General features: G+C 56.6%; 2 protein-coding genes across 2 annotated transcripts; both read right to left on the minus strand.

Moving 5' to 3' along the window:
* Positions 1-3: 3 nt before the first annotated feature.
* Positions 4-5,375, minus strand: VOLCADRAFT_119862 (uncharacterized protein; the record flags this gene model as incomplete). Its single annotated transcript, XM_002958113.1, has 5 exons — positions 4-2,282; positions 3,031-3,306; positions 3,610-3,730; positions 4,442-5,067; positions 5,270-5,375. Coding segments are annotated over 5 exons (3,408 nt in total), but the record flags the coding sequence as incomplete, so codon positions are not given.
* A 2,766-nt stretch (positions 5,376-8,141) lies between these two features.
* Positions 8,142-17,237, minus strand: VOLCADRAFT_99334 (uncharacterized protein; the record flags this gene model as incomplete). The annotated part of the gene is made up of 12 exons (XM_002958114.1): positions 8,142-8,620; positions 8,967-9,336; positions 9,571-9,767; positions 10,105-10,258; positions 10,785-10,874; positions 11,257-11,465; positions 13,015-13,091; positions 13,241-13,535; positions 14,273-14,600; positions 15,973-16,031; positions 16,369-16,495; positions 17,133-17,237. 12 exons carry the CDS (start codon positions 17,235-17,237, stop codon positions 8,142-8,144), a joined length of 2,490 nt encoding a protein of 829 aa, XP_002958160.1.
* Positions 17,238-19,002: the final 1,765 nt, after the last annotated feature.

The following is a 19,002-nucleotide window of genomic DNA, read 5'->3' on the forward strand; positions in this document are numbered from 1 at the left end:
CACCGCCTCCTCCCCTCCCTCCTCCTCCATCAGAGCTGTCGTGCGCGAGGAAGGACTGGGCTGCAACGTGACGGTGCGCCCACCGCCATCGCTGCATGGCGCGGCATCCGGCATTCCTGCCGCTCCCGCAGCCGCCGCATCTCCTGGGTCGCGCTGCTGCTGCTTCGTCCTGGGTACCCCACGCAGGCGGCCAACACCGCTGTCGGGACCCTCCAGGGGCCGGCTGCGCCCTGACGGCGCCGCAAACGTCCCACTGTACGGCACCTGCTCAAAGGTCATTGACGCGGCCGCCAGATCGGCGGAGGTAGGTGGCGGCGCTGCCGTTCCGGCGGACCTCGGGGTGCCGCAAACCCACATCTCCGCTGAGCTAGCAAGCTCGATGCGCCGCGGCAGGACCTCACGACCAGGACCGCGCCCCACGGCAACCGCCGCGATGCAGCCGGCGTCGCGTTCCGCAGCGGCGGCGGCGGTGGTGGCGGCGGCGGCGGTAGCGGCAGTATCGCTGGATGCGTTGCTATAACTTGCCGGGGCAGCTTCGTAAGGAAATTCCGTCGCCCGACGGCTGCCGTCACCCGGCATAGAAGACAGATCCATCGTGTCGTACTTGTACGACGTGCAGCTGGCACCTCCGTCGACGCCGACGCTTCCAGACGCGGGCTGCAGTCCCCAACGATGTGCCCGGAAGAGGCGTACGGCAGACAGCCCACCACCGGCGTCACCGGCTGGCGGTGCCGCAACAGCCATCTGGCGATCTGAGGCCAGGCACGGAGCCCCCGTCGCAGCTCTTCTTGAGGCGGCGGCCGATGTGCCGTATCCGCTGCCGCTGGCGGAACCGCAAATATGAGCCCCAGCGCCGGCCTGCCGGCCTGCCGGCGACAGCTGAGCTGGCGGCGGCGCCGCTACCTGCATGCTGCCGCCACCAACACCACCTCCACCTCCATCTCCATCGCCGCCAACACCCCGCCGGCCTTCAACGCGAGCTCCAGGGGGCGGCGCCCGACGCACGGACCAACACGTGCCGCAATTCCACCAGCCCGCTGCCCCGGCCATGGGTGCGACGGGCGACATGGTCACGTCGACCTCCTCGCCAACGCCAAGAACGCATACCTCAGACGCCGCCGCTGCCGCCGCCGTCGGCGCATTTGCGGCGGCGCCGCCGCCGCGCCTGATGTCCGTATCCGCGTCAAGGACGTCCGGAATGCCGCGCACGTGCATGGGCTCTGTTGTAAAGTTGCCTACACCCGTATAGCCAGACAGGAAACCCAGCGGCACCTTAGCGGACGCCGCCATCGCCACTGCCGCCGGCGCCACCGCGGCGATCTCGGAGCGAGCTGCATCGAGAGAGCAACACCTCACCGCCACCAGCGGCGACGGCGGCGGCGACGGCGGCGGCTGTTGCGGCGGCGGCACGGATGGCGCTCTCGTGAGCGTGATATCATGCGGCTTCGTGTACGACAGCTCGCGGCTGCGGTGACGGACCAGCAGTACTGTTGCCAGCGCCGCTGCCGTAGAGAACACTGCGATGACGGCCCCCACTACTGCCCCCACCAGCAGGCCCGTCGACGATCTGCCGTGAGGGTAATACAGCGCAGTAGCCGCTGGCGGCGGCGCCGCGACCCCTGCTGCCGGGGCTTCGGAGCCCGCTACAGGAACGAGGAGGGTCGCCGCTGACGGCGACGGCGGCGACGGCGGCGGCGGCACCTTCGTCACATGTGACCGTACGGTCACCTCCACCAAGAGCCTCGCGTTGTAGCAGCTGTAGCCGGCTACATTTGTGGCGGACAAAGTAACCACGTCGCTCAGGCTGTGGAGCGGTACCGCGTACATGATCAACTGGCTGGTTACTAGGCCGCTCGCCTTGGGCGCCGGCATACGCCACTTGTACGACAACGCGCTGCCGTCGGCGCGTTGTACGGCAAAGTCTATGGTGCCGTACACATCGTTACCGACCGCAGCAGCTGGCGGTGGCAGCGCAACCGTACTTGTCAGGGTGAGGGTTACCAGGACGACGGCGCCGCATGACGACGGCGCTACCCCGGTGGCTGTTGCAGTTCCGGATCTGGTTTCGGATCCAGAACCAGATCCAAGATCTGGTCCGGCGGACGCTGCCGAGCAGTCCATCAGCTCGGCCGCGGTGGACAGATTCAAACGCACAGCACCCCCGGTGCCTCCGAAGCTGCTGCTGCTGCTGCTGCTGCTGCTGCTGCTGCTGCTGAAATTCAGAAACGCGGTCGAAGATGAGCTGAATTCCTGTTGCGGAAGTTTAACCGTATCGTACATGCCTGCATGCGGTGGATAGAGAGAGGCGTCAAGGATGCATATACAGAGAGAACAGACTTCGCCATTACAGCGACTACTACTGCGAGGGGATGGAATCATCATCCGAACGGACTACGAGCTACACACACGCACGCGACTACACACACACAATCACGCACACCGCCAAAACCCTAGGTAGCGGGATTGGCGGTGGAGGGTGGGGGGCGGGGGGTTCAGGACACAAACTGTGTGAGGGAAGCGCAGTAGGGGGGCACTGCCCAGGTCAATCACCACCCGGCTCATCGTTAATTCATTCATCTTTCCGCTCCCAAAGAACAGAGAGCCAGCAGGCGTAACGCACATGCACACACGCACACACGCACTGCCCTCGGTCCCCGGTAAAGTTTTACACACGTGCGAGTTTTTGAACCCATCTTTAACCTGTATGTATATATGTATGTACGTCTATATGTACATCTCGCGGGCCAGTTCGTTTATAATACACATGCTAGCACCCGTGGGTGTGCCCGAGTGCACATGTACCACAGGAGAAAAGAGATACTCCTTCCTCCTCGCCGCTGCCGCCGCTGCCGCCGCGGGTGCGCCGCCGCCGCCGCCGCAGCAGCAGCAGCAGATGCCGGGGTCTGACGGCACTTACGCCATGCTCTCTGCAAAGCACTGCCGCCGCCGCCGGGGCGATGTAGCCCCGAAGCAGGACAGCCAGCAGGACATACATACAGCACGGACACCTCGAAGTAACGCAGCACTCACCGGACTTGAAGTCCTGAAGGTACGGCGGTAAACGTACGTATGTGCCCATGCAAGATCCCGCCGGCGCCGGCGGCATGTCGTACACCATGGCCGCCGCCGGCGGCTCCAGCAACAGTTGCATCTCCGGGTACTGCACGGCGGCGCAGTGAGCTCCAGTGTCCGACCCGCATGCGTCCAGAAGCTCGTCCAACGTCGTGCCGCTCGACAACGTGTCGTACACACGACCGGAGGAGTACCGGCCCGGGTACAACGCAAAGTCCGTACGCGATGTACAGCCTGGGAGGGCGCCCCGGAGGGGTAAATATGAAAATGGGTAAAATATAATATTTTAAATCCACGAAACTGGTTCCAACGAAACTCATTGGATCCGGATATTATTGGATCCATGCAAGTCGCATCCCCCGATGAGAGCCAAGTCCTCTGACAGGAAACACAGGAAACACACACACGCACACACAGACACACCATACACCCCCACCCAGGAGTTAATGTTGTCAACGGGGTCCAGCGGGCCATAGACGTAAAGTTAGCCACACTGACCAGTGGCCAGCCCGCCAGCCACCCACCCAGCCACCCCACCTGATAAGCCGGACGTGACCCGCAGAAAGGTGCCGCCGCACACACCCCGCTGTCGCACGTCGTTCGGCTTCCACATCGCGCTTTGGGCCCCTAGCAGGTCCGCGTACTGCGACAGCTTGGTCTGACCTCAGACCAGTGAGCCCGGAGGCCGGGACAAGGGGGCAGGGCAGGGTAGGACAGGGAGCAGGGTAGGGCAGGCAAGGCAGGGTACGGGTCCCGGGGGAAAGGGTGGGGAAATAAGTGCAAACAGCAAGTATCAGCTGCCGACTGCGCGGAGAATGACGGGGAGGCGGACGGGCACAGGAGAACGCAAGCAAAACGTCAACTGTGCCGATGTCCATGCCCATGACAAGCAGCCGGGAGGCCCGGGCGGGGTCAGCCACAGCCATTGCGGAGGGATACGATGGTGGCCAGGTCTGTCTGCGTGTGTATATGTGCGTGTGTCTGTGTATATGTGCGTGTGTCTGGTATATGTGCGTGTGTCTGTGTATATGTGTGTGTGTGCGCGCGCACATGCGACGGTTCATTGTTAATAATGCAGGCAGGGATCTGAATCATCCGGGGGTGCCGCTCTCCTTAGAGTTGCATGTGGTGGTTCCCATGACTGGCTGCTGCTGCTGCTGCTGCCGCTGCTGCGGGGATTACATCCGGGGATGCTGGTTTGGCACGACACGTCTCATCCCGGGTGGTATCTCCGCCCGGGGGATGAGACGAACTACTGGGATATCTCCGCCGGGGGAACGTGCAGGGACGTGCAGCCACCCATTCGCACCGAATTGCACCCTTTTTTGCACACATACATACATACATACATACATGCATACACACGCACCAAATCTCCCCAGATCCGTCCTGTCGTGTCGAACGCATAGCACCAAGAGTACTGGACACAAGCCGCAGCAACTAGCTGCAGCTTTACGACCATCATATCGTCCAGTACGACAGCCGTCATGTCGTACAAGAGAGGTGCGTTATCTATGAACCGATTGGGGTAAAACTGAAAGCCCGGTATTAGGTTAGCAGAGTCATTGCATGCCGCTGTCAAGGCAGCTGACGCTGGCTCGCCAGGGCTGCTACGGACATCCATGATCTCAATCCCGCCGCTGCTGCTGCCACCGCCGCTGCTGCTGCTGCCGCCGCTGCCACCGCCGCTGCTGCTACTGCTGCTGCCGCCGCCGTCGTCATCGCCGTCGTCCGTGCGGCCAGACCCTCCTGTTTCAATGTTAGTGTTGGCTGCTGACGTGCCTTCCGTAGTGTTGCTGTTTCCGCCGCGGGCTGGAGCTGGCGGCGGCAGGATGCCGAATGGTCCTACCGGCCACGCAGAAGCTGATGCCCCCGCCGGCGACGTCTCCATCGCCGCAAGCGCCGCGGCTCTGGCCTTGGCGGCCGCCCGCGCGGAGATGTTCGCCGAGACTGCGCTTTTGATGTACGTGCCCAAGCAGAGTGAAGGATCGTCGTCTGCGTGTGTGGCGAATGACCAGTTTGGGTGATGTCAATTTAAAACGTTGGTAGGATGGGCCGTCTGTTCTCCCCTTGATTCGGTTTATAAAGCAGCTGAAGGGAGTTAGGGAGTTAGGGAGGTCAACAGCCTGCTGCTGCTGCTGCTGCTTACAGTAAGTCCGTGGGGGCATCCACAACGATGCCAATCTCCCCCACTTACCTGTAGGCGGTGCCCAAGCCCAGCCGCTGGCAGGCCGCAAGAAGCCCTTAAGGTCCCCAGGATCGCTGAATGCAACGCAAGATGTCAGCGCGTTGCAAATTTCCATGAGGCGTTGTCGCCCGCCCACAGACCACGTGCCAGGCCAGCTGCTGAGGGTCCCCTGGGGTGAGTAAGCGCCTGCCCAGAACACGTAACCAGGCATCTGGCATCCTGCGCCAGCCGCCTGGCCCACAACGCGACCATTGATTGCATGGAAGAATACTGTACACATGGGGAGCGACGAGACTTGATTAGTTGTGCGTTGAGCGGCTCCCGCTCCTCACGCCTCAAAGGTTATTTTATATGCACTTACCAAAGGCTATAAAGACAGCCAGCGCCATGCCTTGGAACCTAAAGATTCGGCTGTCTAAAAGGTGCCGGAGCAGGAGCGCTCCGCTGGAAGGCGGCCCAGAAGCACGCCCAGCGTCTCATTTTCCTCAACGTAACACATCGCATGAAATAAGCTGACTGTTACCGGCCATAACTGTTTGTCGAGGCCAATGCCTCGTACTTTTGCATCAAGCGAGCGTAACGTTGTTTCTAAGGTCCTTTCATCCAATTTACCACAAAACGCCTTGTCTTCAAGTTTCAGGTACCGGTTTCTTGTGCTTACTCACCAAGATGCCCGTACTTCACCGTAGTAACGACGTATTCTATTTTGGACACGCAACTTGCAACCACTTTACAAGTTACCCTTCGTGCAACAAGCAGTGCCAACATGCTGCAGCCTGAACCTCTGCTGCAGCCTGAACCTCAAGATTCATAGGACTGCCAGCGGAAGCCAACCAGGCAGCTGGTCAGGAGCATACATAGCATTGGATGACTTTAACAGCCCCTGGATGGTGCCTAATGTGTAGTATTTGAAAGGACCAGAGTGAAGTAACTCACGGAATAGCACCGTAATTTGGCCATACGACGCCCTCGACCACCTGCACAGGTTGCATGCACTGCTGCTGTTATGTGCTAAAATCAACACCCTTCTTCACACATGCAACACGAAGTGCCGGAGTCGTAGCTCTAGTAACCTACCCCTAGCTATCGCACCGAGAGCTACACTCTGGAATTATTGTATTATATACCGTGAATTCTCACGGATTTTCGGGCCATTGGCGCAAACTCATGAGTTCAAGTCCTCCCCAACTATCTCGGTATCGTGTCGTAGTCCAAGTCCAGACAGGATATCCAGACTCGCTTTTTGTACCTGACCACTGTGCATGTGGTTTTCGTTGTGTCGTTTTTCTTCCCGCCCTGCCTCGTTGTCAGACAACGCACGCACATCAGGCAACATGAATTATGCTGGCTCCCTGACTCACTGAGTCCGTCACAGGTGCACCTGCAGGCATCCATTCCCGCAGCGACCTCGATGAATTCGTTGGCTTTGTCTCTGGCTTCGGTGTTCCTGAAAACTTCATGATCCGAAAACCAGTTGAAATAGTTTTCAGCGCTCAATATCTCAACCCATTTGCTATCCGTATTGCCTTTAGCGCACTCCGCTAGCTGACCCGAAAGCTAAGCGCAGCAAGTCCAGCAACGAAGCACGACTGGGTCTTCTCTACTCGCAGCCTCTTCGTTAAGCATCTGGATTGCCCCGATGTTGCAACGCGCAAGCTTGCGCGAAATGTAACCCATTCCATAGCCCGTTATTACAGCCAAAGTAAGGCAGGGATAGAGCCAGCGCTAATACCTACAAGTGCACACTCATGCAGACACACACGCGCGCGAGCGCGCCCCGTGCGTCGCTTCGCGCGTGGCTTACCCACCTAGCTGGTAGCCGCTTGCCATTGCCTGATAAGGCAACTGTTGCTGTCAAGCCCAGTTCTGAGGCGATCATTGCTGCAAAATGCAGTTCCCCATTGCGACAGCCGCAGAGGTTTAGCTCGTCATCGGTTCTGTTCTGCCCGGCCATAGCGGGCTGATGAGCTCACACTAGCCCACACAGGCGGGTGGGACAGCAGGAGCTGCAATGCATGAAAAGATCCCAAACGTATGCACCGCTTGTGATTGCTAACCCAATCCCAGAGCCGTTCCCCTAACCACAGGGGAACCCTTGCCATCTTGCACATCACCACATCCCTTATCGTACGTTCTCCGTAAGCCCTGCGCGCATGCTTGTGGAACTAGCAGGTGCATGGAACTTGTCATAGATTGACTTCCCCACGGTGCATGACAACGCCTCCAAAAAACGTCCAAACGCATATCTGCGTGCTGATAAGTCAAACCACTCGGCACACAACCTTGTGGATAGTAATCCAGATAGTCATGGAAATGGATGAATGTGTGGGAGCTCGTTTAGCCTCACCCCCTCAGCCACACCCACACGGAACAGCAGCAGAACCGACAGACCGACCCCGATGTCCGCATTGACTGACTCAGCCGAATCTATCTCGAGTCAGCAGCATTTCGTACTTTCGTCGTGCAATCCGGCGACGTCATCGATGCCGACAGATCGGGTGCCACTGCCTACCTACCTGCCTACCTACCTACCTACCTACATACATACCTACCTACATACATACCTGCCTACCTACCTACCTACCTACCTACACACCTACCTACCTACACACCTACCTACCTACACACCTACCTACCTACACACCTACCTACCTACACACCTACCTACCTACACACCTACCTACCTACACACCTACACAACTACACATCTACACACCTGCCTCGGGAAAGGGGCCCGCTGGTGAAGCTTAACCACCCTGTAACGACATACATACCCGACATTTTATCGCGGATAAGTTCGCGAGAGCACAGCCGCCTTCACTGCAAAGAAAGCATGCATGTGACTGCTTGGATGCGCCCATGCATACCGCTGTCATTGCTATTAAATCTCCGCCGCCATGGCCATGTCGTGCAACGACGTTTCGCTCATATTGCCACTTGACTTCTGCTTTCGGACGCTACCCCCGCCCATATTAATCATAGAGGTGGGGTGTACGACACCAGCCGAGCCGCCGACAATCCCGCCCCATAAGGTCGAGTGTACGAATATCCTACATGAGCTGAAGATCGCGAGGATAAGGCCCAGGATACCAAAGCAAATCCCCGTAATTGCAATGATCTGCAGTACGGCAATTTGTCTATCCATACGTTGAAGCTGATCCTTTAGGTTTGCGGGAATGTACGACAGCAGCGCGCTCGCATTGATGGACGTGGCGGACGTCGCGGAGGCGTTCGCGGCTCGCGCGGTTGCTTTGTTCTGCAGAAGGTAGTAGGCCTTGTAGAAGTCTGCAAAGGCGGCGGCGTTCGTGTTCTCGAAGCTTCCCGCGAAGGAGCTTATCACGTAGTCAGCGCTGCCCTTGCCTGCATGCGCATGTGTGCATATACATCAACGTTACTCTTAGGAGCTGAGCCTCGAATACGAGCTGGTGAAGATGCCGTGTAATGTACGTGTGGCAGGACAGGGCAGAGCATGAGGGATGGACAGAAGGCGCATCCTTGCTTGTCCACATAACTTAAGACGTGACTGTTTCACAAGCCTGGCGAATACGTCATATCCTGGAAGAAAATTTAGACCGGACCCTCATCCGCCATTCAGCCAATACTCCGCCTTGCTGCTGACCAATCAACTCCGGCGTGTCGCGCCACACACCCAACCACACACCTCCTCGTGGGCGGCATGGCGCGGCCCACACACCCAGCCACCCACCTGCCGGCAACACGCTGCCGCTTTCAAATGTCCACATCTTGGCCCGCGTGTCAATTTGCAGCAACGGCAGCGCCCGCTCTGTCGTGTATTGCCGTACTTCCGCTGGCAGTGGGCTAAAGCCCGCCGCCGGTGCAATCACGTGTTGTGCCCAGTCGCCCAACAGAAACGTCAGGAAGCTCTGAAGCAGCGCGCCAGCGTCCCCACGGTTTGTGAGGTCGGTGCGCACGAACATAAAGGGCATCGCGACAATGGGAAAGGTGGTCGCCCCCGGCTGGTTCAGCACTGAAACCGCGGAGAAGGACTGGAGGGGATCCTTGGGCCAGGCATCGGACTTGAACAGCGCGGAGGCGGCGCCGGGCACATCTCCAGTCTGCAGTTGGGCTCGTTAGCTAGTTAGTTTTGTGGGTTAATTTAACGGGGTCGTTCGCACTAGTAAAACTGATGCTGTACAGCATGTCCTGTGCCACCACGACCGTGCTTACATTACCCTTGGCTCTTAAGCATATATGGCGACAACCCAAAACTCGTAAACCACCACGCTTACAAGCACCTGAGCACCCAAGAAATACATACATGTGTATGTATTCTGTACATACATACATACCTGGGTGGTGACGAAGTTCCCCTCTTTGTTTTGGATGGCGACCTCCACCAGGTTCAGGTCCAGCCCGTTGGCGGCATCCATGTAGCCAATGGACCAAGGAGTGGAGAAGACGCTGGTGGACATGTTCAGTGCATTGGCCGCGGGCTTGAAGGTGGCCGGCCAGATGGACAGCAAGCTGCCAGAACCCAGGCGCCACGCTGCGTGCGTGAAGAAGGACGTGTTGGAAAGGACGTGTGTTTTTTCAGTGCGGCGACGCGAGTTGGGATTGCACGTACGTTGCGGCAGGGATGACGCGGAGCGAGGTGGTTAAGAGACATGTAGGTGACATACAGACGCCAATGACCAGTGTGCATGCACGAATGTACGTGTGAATGTACGTGTGAATGTACGTGTGAATGTACGTGTGAATGTACGTGTGAATGTACGTGATGCGCATGAGCGCGTGCAGCTGCAGGCATGCAGGGCTCCTAAGGCGTGGGGCCTATCTATCTGCTTGATTGGTAGCCAATATGCTACATGCAGCCGCGTGCTTACTTGGGCATGTGGCTGTGAGGTAGGCGGTGATGACGGCTGTGGTTCCGGAGCTGAACTGCCGGTAGAACACGGTGATGAGCTGGTCGGGGAGTGTGAAGCCGTTGTTGTCAGCTGCTATGTCAGTATGGCTCCAGCTCAGGATATCGGCCTGGTGCTCCGGGGCAGGGATGTAGGGAAGGGGTGATCAGTAAGTAGGGAAAAGGGGCGGGGCATAGATGCCGGGTGAAAGAAGGTGCTAAGGGAGCATGAAATGCGAGGGGAAGAGACGTCCACGCATGCGCACGGGACGAACGGACTGCACTGCAGCAGGGCTGGGGCTCGCCAGCTACTGACGTCCGCTGATAACTTCCACCATTACCCGCCACCGTCCTAAGCGCTTACGTAACACATTCGACATAGTTCGGGCTGGGGACAGGTAGATGTTTTGGTAAGGCAGCCTATGAAGTGTCGGTAGGTAGGGTTTTAGGACACCGCCGACAACGTTAGTGTGTGTCAGCGGAGCTATACGCGCACCGCCTCATAAAACCAGCTCTGCTTCCTTTCATACCTGGGCCCCCTACTGCTCGCATACATGATCCTTTCGGCTGGCTCAGTGTAAGGATTTTCTTTTCAGCCAGCTAAGCCCACAAGCCACTACGCGCTCGCGGGCTTAGCCGGCACCTCCCGCATACAGCCCTTACCTGCATAATCTTGGCGAGGGTACAAGGGCTGAGCCTGAGCTGCCGCGAGGGCAGTACGCTCTCCGGAATGTTGACGAAAAAGTTCATGGGCTAAGGGTTGGGACCAGAAGCAACCAAGTGGTGGGCCGCGTCCCCGTCGTACAATACATTTATGTACGACAACGAGACGAAGAACGCGTATCAGTAAGGTGCGCGGACGGAAAAATAAGAGATGTACGGATTGATCTGCATTTTTGCACGCGGGCTGAAGTGGGCCCATGCTAGGTCGCTGGAGGACGTACTTAGCATGGTGAAGTGCTGCGCCCTTCCGCGGTCTAGTACTTGCTTACCATACAAAACAGAAGGTGCGTAATGATAAGTAATACATGAGTATTACAGCTTGCCAGGATGGCGTCGCCAGGTTTGCCGTACAGTGCCTAGCTGCCGTACATCGGTTCTCAGACCCACACACTGCTCATCACGCATCACTCACCGCCAGCAGGACAGGAATGTGCACCATCGCGACTTTGCCATTTGCGGTTAGGTCTGTGTACAGCGCATCCGGCATGGGCGTATCGGAGATCCCGAAATCCACGATTGCCTGGTACCCGTTGGCCTTGGCCACCACTTCGTTCTGACCCGAGCCCGACCCGGTGGCTCTATACACGAGGTGCATGGGGCTGGTGGACCTGGCCCTCATCTCTGAGAAGCAGCGCCAAATGAAGAGCGACGCGGCAGAGCTGCCTGCACCTCGCATCACCCGCGCGGTGCCGCTGTCCACCGTCGTGCGAAGAGCTCCTAGCTATGTATGTGTGGCAGATGAGATGCAAGGAATATAGTTGGCATGTATCGCATGGGAGGAAAGAGACTTTCGGGTGGGAGGGGGGAATCCTAGCTGGGGCATCAAGTTGGGCAGTACAATTGTTGTTGAGGTATCGTATGTTTGAAGTAGAGTTCTCGGCTCCTCCAATTCTCTGGGGAAAAAAGATGGGATGCACGTATAGGACGGAGAGGCAGTGGATAGGCCGCGCAGAGGAGAGCGGCAAGCTTCTCTAATACCACTGCATTCGTTGCAGCAACAACAGACTCCAGAAGACAACAAGATCGGACCCATGTACATCGCCGATGCCTCTGTCAGCACGCACGTGGATGGCGTCACCGGACCTTTTCTTATGCAAACAGGTTGAATGGCTGGCTGGGCCTCAGAGGCATGGATAGATGGATACATTGTGATGGACGTTCACGCGATGTTATGTTACAAGTGGGGCGACAGAAGGAAAAGCCGAGCCCAAGGGGAGCCGGGTATGGCGTGTCGAGACCGCATCACCATCCACCAGCATTATTACGTTGCCGTTCACAGCTGCTCTATTTCGTCGGGCTAGTAAGCCGTTCACACGTTCACAGTGGTGTTATCGTTAGTTGGTGATGGTGTCTGACGTTAGGCAGACGCCCAACAGTCCAGTCCACGTGCCCATCCATTTCTTTCCTCCCCCCGGGTGAATGCATTCACCGACCCATCCATGACCTGCCTGGGAAAGCAGATCCATGTAGATGGCCACATCAAAGGAGGAGCGTGTTGAGCTGAGGACTGCAACCGCAAGCAGAAGGGGGAGTAACATTTTTACGCACTATGCACATCTGAAAAATACGACACAAGGTGTACGGCGGGCTGGTAGAGATGTGCTTGAGGGGGCATGTAGGAATAGCGGTGTACAGTATGGTGACGAGGACGAGAATGAAGGTATAATAAGGATGAGGGTGAGGGATATTGCGCGGCACTGGTGCAGTCTTCCGTGGTGCAGTCTTGGACAACCCAATGCGCCATGCAACCGAAGCGTGCCCGGGAACGGGCACACCACGATGCTGCTGGGTGTGCGCACAGCTCAGATGTGCCGCGACTGACCAGCGTAGCTGGAGGGAATGGGCCCCCCTCGTCCCCATCACTGCATGCTCCTTGGTTCGTGCAAGAGTCCTACCATGGACAGCAACATATTTTTTGAATTCGGAGCCTAAATGGCCCAGAAGCCTCCCACCCTGTAACAATTCAACAAGACTTATCATTGGCTATTGAGGTCAGCACCTGCATGTCATCCTGTGACTAGTTAATAGGACCTATCAGTTTCCAGGGCCGTCCCCAGGATTGGGAACGGAGCAGCGCCCTGCCACGCGAGCTCCTCCAGCTTTCCCTGCTGGATTGCGTGTGTGTGGCGGTCAGTGTACACGTGCACATTCGCCTTACTAGATGCCTCACCGTTGGGCCCATTGCTGTCCGCGAAGACGTACGGCACTGCACCTCTCCCTGTGATGAAAGCGCCGGAAGAGGCGGCTCTGCAAGCATAGGTACACACCACAACAATGAATGGGAAGTCTTCCCCTTTCGTTCTTCCCCTGGGACAACACACGTGGGGGTGCACCAGGGGGGTATCATTACGTGCGAAGGGTTGCATCATGCACCGTCCACGCCGCATACCGCATACCTTATCGCAGCTGTGACAGTGCTCCCGAGCGACAACAGCCCGAACTGCGACAACATACCCTCGCCGCCGCCGCTGCTGCTGCTGCTGCTGCTGCTGCTGCCGGCGCCAGTCGCTCCCGTGACGGCGACAGTATGGAAGAAGATGGCCAGGGCCTTGACTGCCTCACCACGCTGGGCTTCTGCTGGGGAGTAGCTCCAGTTGCTGCGGGTGATGAGGTAGGTGAGGGTGAGGATGGGGGCCACCCCGCTGGCAGGCAGGGCAGACACCGACACAGAGCTGTAGTCCCCCGTCAGGGCTTCATATGTTGCATGGGTACGTGGTTGCGCAGCGCAGCGCAGGGAGAGGAGGGAGAGAAAAAAGAGGGTGTGGACGGAAGATTGTTGGCGGAAGAGTGTTGGTACAAATCCAGCAACAAGCAGTCAGCTTAAGATATGGACGAACTAAGTCAGTTGCAGTAAGCCCGCTGCCAGACAGGCAAACAGGCAGGCAGGCAGGCAGGCAGGCAAACTTGCAGGAAGGCAGACAGACAGACAGACAGGCAGACAGACAGACAGACAGAAGGCAGGCAGATAGGCAGATAGGCAGGCAAGCACACATTCAGGCAGGCAGGCAAACTGGCAGGCAGGCAGGCAGGCAAACTGGCAGGAAGGCAGACAGACAGACGACAGGCAGATAGGCAGGCAAGCACACAGGCAGGCAGGCAGGCAAACTGGCAGGCAGGCAGGCAGGCAAACTGGCAGGAAGGCAGACAGACAGACGGACAGGCAGATAGGCAGGCAAGCACACAGGCAGGCAGGCAGGCAAACTGGCAGGCAGGCAGGCAGGCAGGCAAACTGGCAGGAAGGCAGACAGACAGACAGACAGACAAGCAGATAGGCAGGCAAGCACACAGGCAGGCAGGCAGGCAAACTGGCAGGCAGGCAGGCAGGCAAACTGGCAGGAAGGCAGACAGACAGACAGACAGGCAGATAGGCAGGCAAGCACACAGGCAGGCAGGCAGACAGATAGACAGACAGGCCGAGGCTCACTCACTTGTGGGTACCACCGCGACCAATGCATCCCATAAGGCGGTGGTGTTGGAGGCGCCACAAACCACGAACTGCCCGGGAGTAGACGTTTCCAAGGCGAACTCGGGCAGGGAGGCGGCTCGACCCGCAGATGCCGGCATCCACCCGAACGAAAACGGCGTGGACAGGAGCTTGTGGATCATGTCGGCGCCCACGAGTACGACATCTGTACGAATGCTGTCGTACGTCACGGGTAGGGACGGGCATGCTGTGGCGAGCCAGCCGAGGACTGCCGAGGTGGCCCCTGAAGTGGCTGACTCCACCAGGATTGTAATCTTGGAGACGGAAGCAGCCTTGGAGAGAGGGATCAAGGGAGGACGGGGCCGAGCAGGGGATGCTGATGCTGATGCTGGAATGGATAGTCGCGCATCTCAACCACGGAGGCGGGTCACTGGAGGAGGAGCCTCATTGATACGGCGCTTGATCAAGCAAGGGTGAGCAGAACGGAAGCTTCAACATGCGCGACGCGACTGCTATCAAGTTCTCATACGTACAGTCGTTCAACTTGGTTGCGGCAAGCGGGGAGGGCGACGGAAGAAAGGCAAGAGCATACGACAGTCTTGTCCTACGTAAGCTTCGTACACTTACCAGTGCCTTCCGCAGGTTCGCTGCTGAAGCAGCGTTGCCCGATTACTAAGGAAGGAGCTCGCTATTATTCCACGCACTCTTATTACCTTGACGAAAGCGGGATTCTCGTCCAGGAAGTCTGGGTGCGTCCATTCAGAAATGTCCTGTGTGCTTGAACGGGCGTTCCGCGCGTTTCACCAGTTTCACCCAGCAACGGCGAAGGTAAAGGCGTTGTTTGTGTGTGGAGAGGTAAGCAAGCGTGAGCAAGCAGTGGGGCGGTTATAGATATAAGCCCTATAGACATTTCCCGTAGTACTCAGTCTGTAACGTGCAAGAGCAGTTACATATCTCTGAATGACTCTCTTCAAAGGGGTTCACGTAGCTATTCTCAAGACTCTCCCTTTTACGACGTCGTACATTAGTACGTGTCGTACACTGGATGGCTACATCTTCGCTGGTGTATCGCATCCGGTGTCTTTAGACACCACCTTGACTGGTTGTGATAAGGATAAACGTAACACAGTCGACGACTTAGAGCAAGGGCCATGGCCTAGTAGGTCACACCGTAGATCCTACGAAGGACATCATCACCGGAGTTTGACTTCTTAAATGGGATAGATGCCTGAAGTTAGTGGCCTTTGAGCGGTTGCCGACATGCGCGCTTCATCGAGCACGGTCCGCCGTTGGTAGAGAACTTCGTTGCTCCACCCACCATACGCATGTACGAGCAAAGAGCATCCTGCTGCTATGCGAAATATATAACAAAAAATAAGGTATAAAAAACGTCCGTACAGTACCGCCGCCGTGCACAACATGAACCGCTGCGCTGCCTTTTGTCGTACTTAGCTAGTACAGGCTAAGCATAGCTGCAAAACCCGGACTGCAGATAAATACACTTTTTTAAAGTCCCCAACATCCTAACCACCAGGTGATGCCAGGAACCGTCCTGCCTGAGTCTATGGAAGGCGCCCCCTGGGCCCCCTGCGCCCCCTGCGGCCCTGCAATCAATGCGCCCTACACTACCAATTTACCCTACTAACGAACTGTTCAGCCCTTGTTACCCTACGTAACCTGTTAGCGCTCTGCCGCTTTACGTACCCCTTTGAGTATTCTCGCCGCGAGGCAAGCTGTCATATTCAGGGATGTGGCCTGATTCCCTGCAACGGCAAACACAACACCGCGGAGGAGCACTCTCAAGTGTGGTGTGGGGCAGATGTCCCCAGCGAATTCCGTTTCGCGGCCTCGACAGCGCCCTAGTGGACATACGCCCGTGGTCCGTACTTAAGCGGCAAATTCAGATATCAGCCACATAAACACACATGCACGCATACATATACACACATACATACACTCACATTCATTCATACGCTCTCATACACACATGCTTACTACCTGTTGCCATTGAGCCACAGCAGCTCAGCAGCATAGCTCCCGCACACCCAGCAGGCTTTCCCCGTTTATTTTCCTTCTACCGGATCATTATTGGTCACCCACCTGGAATATTATAGAAGAGGCCGTAACTGTTGATGAACAGCGGGATGTGCAGCGAATCCCCCGTCACACCGGTGGATGAGAAGTTGGAGCGCTGCGCGGATGTCAGAGGTTGTTCCGAGATTGCGAACTGCCGGTGCCCGGACGCGGACGGGGACGAGTGCCCAAAGGACGACGTCAGAGTTAAAAGACTTGGAGCATTCGCAACAACAACAGCCAACCGGAGAACCATAAACATAGAAATTGCAAACACACCGTACGCATGCCACGTCACAGCACCATCTACATACAGATTGGATGGAGCTTGGGGGACAGACGGACCGCCAGGCGTAACTACCGAGAAAACTGGATGTGGCTCACCAGCAGCCCAGGAAATACGGAACGTTGTTATACTGGCCTAGCCAGAGCCGGCAGGGCAGCAACTAACATTGCTGTCAACATGGCCAGTCCATGGGCGCGGGGGTGAAATCGCAGGCGTCATATTATATTTAAATACACAACTAACTGAGATATGAGGGAGCCACTCTTATCATTTGCTGTCCGCAGAAACCCCGCCGAGCCGAACAGCCAAAGGAGGGTCAGGTAACCCGGACATTACCTCCCGTAGCAGCGCGCAGCTACCACATTCATACGAGCGAGTTGTGAATCATAGCGAGGGTGTAAGCCCGTTGCGCGGGAACAAGGGTGTTCGCGACATATTGCTTTTCCCTGGCATAGAAAAGAAGAAACGTCCCCGGGTTCCCCCCCAATCCTTGCCCAGAACCCACTTGCAAGCCGTCGGTGAATCTTTGCGCGCGGGTATCCGCGGCGATGCTGGACGTGGCTGAAGACGAGGAAGTGTTGCGGTAGAAGACCCGGAGCGGCACGCCCATATACGTCTCAAAAGTCCGGAACGCCTGCGTGCGCCCGCAACGGTGTGTGTGTGTGTGTGTGTGTGTGTGTGCGTGTGCGTGTATATGTGTGTATATATATATGTGTGTGTATGTGTGTGTGTGTGTGTGTGTGTGTGTGTGTGCGTTGTGCAGCCGAGGCCAATAAATTCATGGGGCCAGTAGGGGTGAATCCGCCGCAGCTGTGCACCGCCCCACACAATAACCAGCGTGTGATTATCGGCGAATTGGTGATGAATCGCTGTGAGCCACAGCCGTGCGTATGACGGTGGGTTCGACGGTCTCGTAACCTCAGTTGGCGGGTGGACACTGAACGCAACTGAAAGACACTGAACGCAACTGAAAGACACTGAACGCAACTGAAAGACACTGAACGCACACCAGCAGGGTTTTGTAACGCACGGATGCAGAGCAGGTGCCCGTGCTCACATCTCGCGTGTGGGATCCAGATTACGTTCCAGATGTAGAAATTAGCAAGCGCTATCCAAATTGAGGCTGGAGTAGAAGCTGATTTACGTATGAGCTGTGATGGCGTCTTTATTTTGCAATGTGAGCAAGACCCGGACGTGCCGGAGGGTTTGCGGCACCGATAGATGACCATCCAATGTGCACATCCTAAGGATTATCGGCAGGAGCAATATATGGACGTACTCTGAGCATGGGAATCGCGGTTTCTGCCGGTCCTTCGCCGCTCAATGTCAGCACGCCGACGTCGCCCTCCTGGCAATTAACGAGCAGTGCAGCAGTGGACAGCAAGCTCCACGCCAACCAGCCGCAGCGAAGATTGAATAGTTCTGACACAACGGCTCTGCTGCTGCGTCGCCTTTGCATCTGTCATGTGAATGAAATTCGTTCCGGTTCTCCATGGGCGAACTCGTACGTCAAAAGTCCATCCTTGGCATACCTACAGCTACCTACCTTACCTACCTTTCGTCTTGCTTGGCCCTTCCGTCCTTGTGCTGGAGAAAACGTGGGGTGAAAGCGGTGTAGTTGCCAGCTGTTAACAATCCGCCAACATTCTCCCATTTGGTGTTAGTGTCTGCTTTAAAGGGAACGTGCAGTTTGGTGCAATGACTTCTGTGCACGTCATTTCAGTTAAAACTTAGTTGTAGGAGTTTATTTGGCCAAGCGAACAGCACAGTCCATGCCGAAGGCAGGCGAAGGCAAGAAAGGATTTATGAGGAATAAGCCTTCAACAGCTTTAATCATATGGCCCAAAGCATTACGATACAATTAAGCGGAATGGAAGGCGGAATCCGGCTTCTGAAGGCAAAGCTTTGGAGGCATGCGCATGTCTTGAGGATTTGGTGTAAAGTTTAACTTATGCCTAACGATGCCGTCCGTAACCAGTGATTCCACTGAAGGCCCGTACCGATGCGGATGCTCTATCCATTCCTAACCGAAGTCAGTTTTCTTATCTTAGGACAAATGGATAGATGGGACATATGAGACATGAACAGTATTCATACAAGGGATAAATATTGTGGCAGCACTTTTATATCAATTACACCCAAAAAACCGCATCTTCTCCATTACTGCATTCTTACCTACAGGCCGTCGGGCCGGAAGGGACGCTGCCTACGGCATTACAACTTTTACCAATGTACACAATTTTTTTACCTCATCCAAATGAAGTAACACTAGCTGAAACTAAACGTTCCAGGCACCCATGTTGGAAAAATGACCAACATTCGTATACAGACAGAATTTCAAGGCATAGACCCTAGGCGGCGATCCCTCCGTCGGA

Source organism: Volvox carteri (genome assembly GCF_000143455.1).
Source record: "Volvox carteri f. nagariensis unplaced genomic scaffold VOLCAscaffold_86, whole genome shotgun sequence".
NCBI classification, from domain to species: domain Eukaryota; kingdom Viridiplantae; phylum Chlorophyta; class Chlorophyceae; order Chlamydomonadales; family Volvocaceae; genus Volvox; species Volvox carteri.